The sequence below is a fragment of the Cynoglossus semilaevis genome, chromosome 4 (genome assembly GCF_000523025.1).
Source record: "Cynoglossus semilaevis isolate Cse_v1.0 chromosome 4, Cse_v1.0, whole genome shotgun sequence".
NCBI lineage: Eukaryota > Metazoa > Chordata > Actinopteri > Pleuronectiformes > Cynoglossidae > Cynoglossus > Cynoglossus semilaevis.
The window spans coordinates 14426017-14427225 of record NC_024310.1 but is presented as its reverse complement, the minus strand read 5'-3'; the positions used below and the strand labels follow the sequence as shown (position 1 = coordinate 14427225).

At 43.0% G+C, this 1209-nt stretch overlaps 1 protein-coding gene across 3 annotated transcripts in view; it reads right to left on the bottom strand.

Moving 5' to 3' along the window:
- The window catches only part of LOC103378290 (zona pellucida-like domain-containing protein 1), an 11234-nt gene that overhangs the window by 1736 nt on the left and 8289 nt on the right, over positions 1-1209 (bottom strand). For all 3 annotated transcript variants that reach the window (XM_017032024.2, XM_008309454.3, XM_017032025.2), the window contains exon 9: positions 40-208. In XM_017032024.2, the coding sequence (XP_016887513.1) occupies positions 40-208 (169 nt within the window). The remainder of the gene's footprint in view (positions 1-39; positions 209-1209) is intronic.

Below are 1209 nucleotides of genomic sequence, written 5' to 3'. Positions count from 1 at the left end.
AGATCTGTTCATGGACTTGAATGTCAAAGGTGTCCTCACCAACAGGTTCTCACACGTGCCCACTTCACAGAGCCTGGTCACGCAGTGTAGGTAGAAGGAGGAAATGGCCAGTTCATTATGTATCACAAACCTGAAGGCCTCAAAGGTGTACCTAGCTTCCTGCGCCTTCCCATTCAACTCTATTGTGGTCTGTGGCTCCTTGTCGCAGCTAGAGGTGGAGAAGACGGAGGACAGGGTTTAAACTTTCTGCTGTAGAAGATACGCAGGTTCCTAAAAAGCACTACCTATAAACCTGTCATGGATTCTCATCTGTAAAAACGTACATTTACTCACGTTGCTGAAACTGAGTAGTTTTTGTTAGTAATTTATTCAAGTATTTTACTTCGCTACCCTCGAAAAAAACCGTTACTGAGTAAAAAACTTAAATTCGGAGAAAAACAATCTGCGTTAACTGAAAGCTAATTGCGTGGGCGAGCGCGCACGGATTTCCCACTTTATTACTGTAGCCAGAGAACGTCGACTAAAAGATGGATTCTATCCTGTCGTTGGATGATGGCCGGCGCCGAACAAGAAATAGAGGTTGAGGATTGTTAAGAACTCCTGTGGAACAGACGACTCCGAAAGTGAAGGAAGTCTTTGGCCATATCGCAGCCAGCTTTGTTTTCAAATGCAAACAAGACAATAACGTTATCATGCGATGCAAAACGGAGTTGTCACTGTTAGAACTTCTACATTAAACCTGCGAAAGCATGTGGCGGTAAGTAGAGTATCTGTGCTTTTCCTTGTTTTCCAAACGTTATGTTTATTTTTTGGTAAAACCTTCCTCCGTTAAGTGTGCCTTCATGACAACTATTATTTTCGCCTAGCTTAGCATCCACCCTGATAGCTGACATTTCAGTGAAACAGAGCAGTGCCAGAGCAGTCAGAAATACTAGGCTACATGATTTTATAAGTGCATGATTTTAATTGCAGTTAATAAAATCATCTTACTTCCTGTGTCATAGACTAGACCAGCGGTTTTAAATAGGTGAGGCGCGGCTCCCCTGGGGGGCGCCAAAGAGTCGCAGGGGAGGCCTGCATGAAGTGAAAATTATTTTCTGTTGCAAATAATCGTTAAGGAATGCCCTTTTTAAAAAGTTGTGAAAATATCATTGCCTCATCATTGTCAGGAGCACACAGACGATGTATTTACTGCAGAGGCGTGTATGG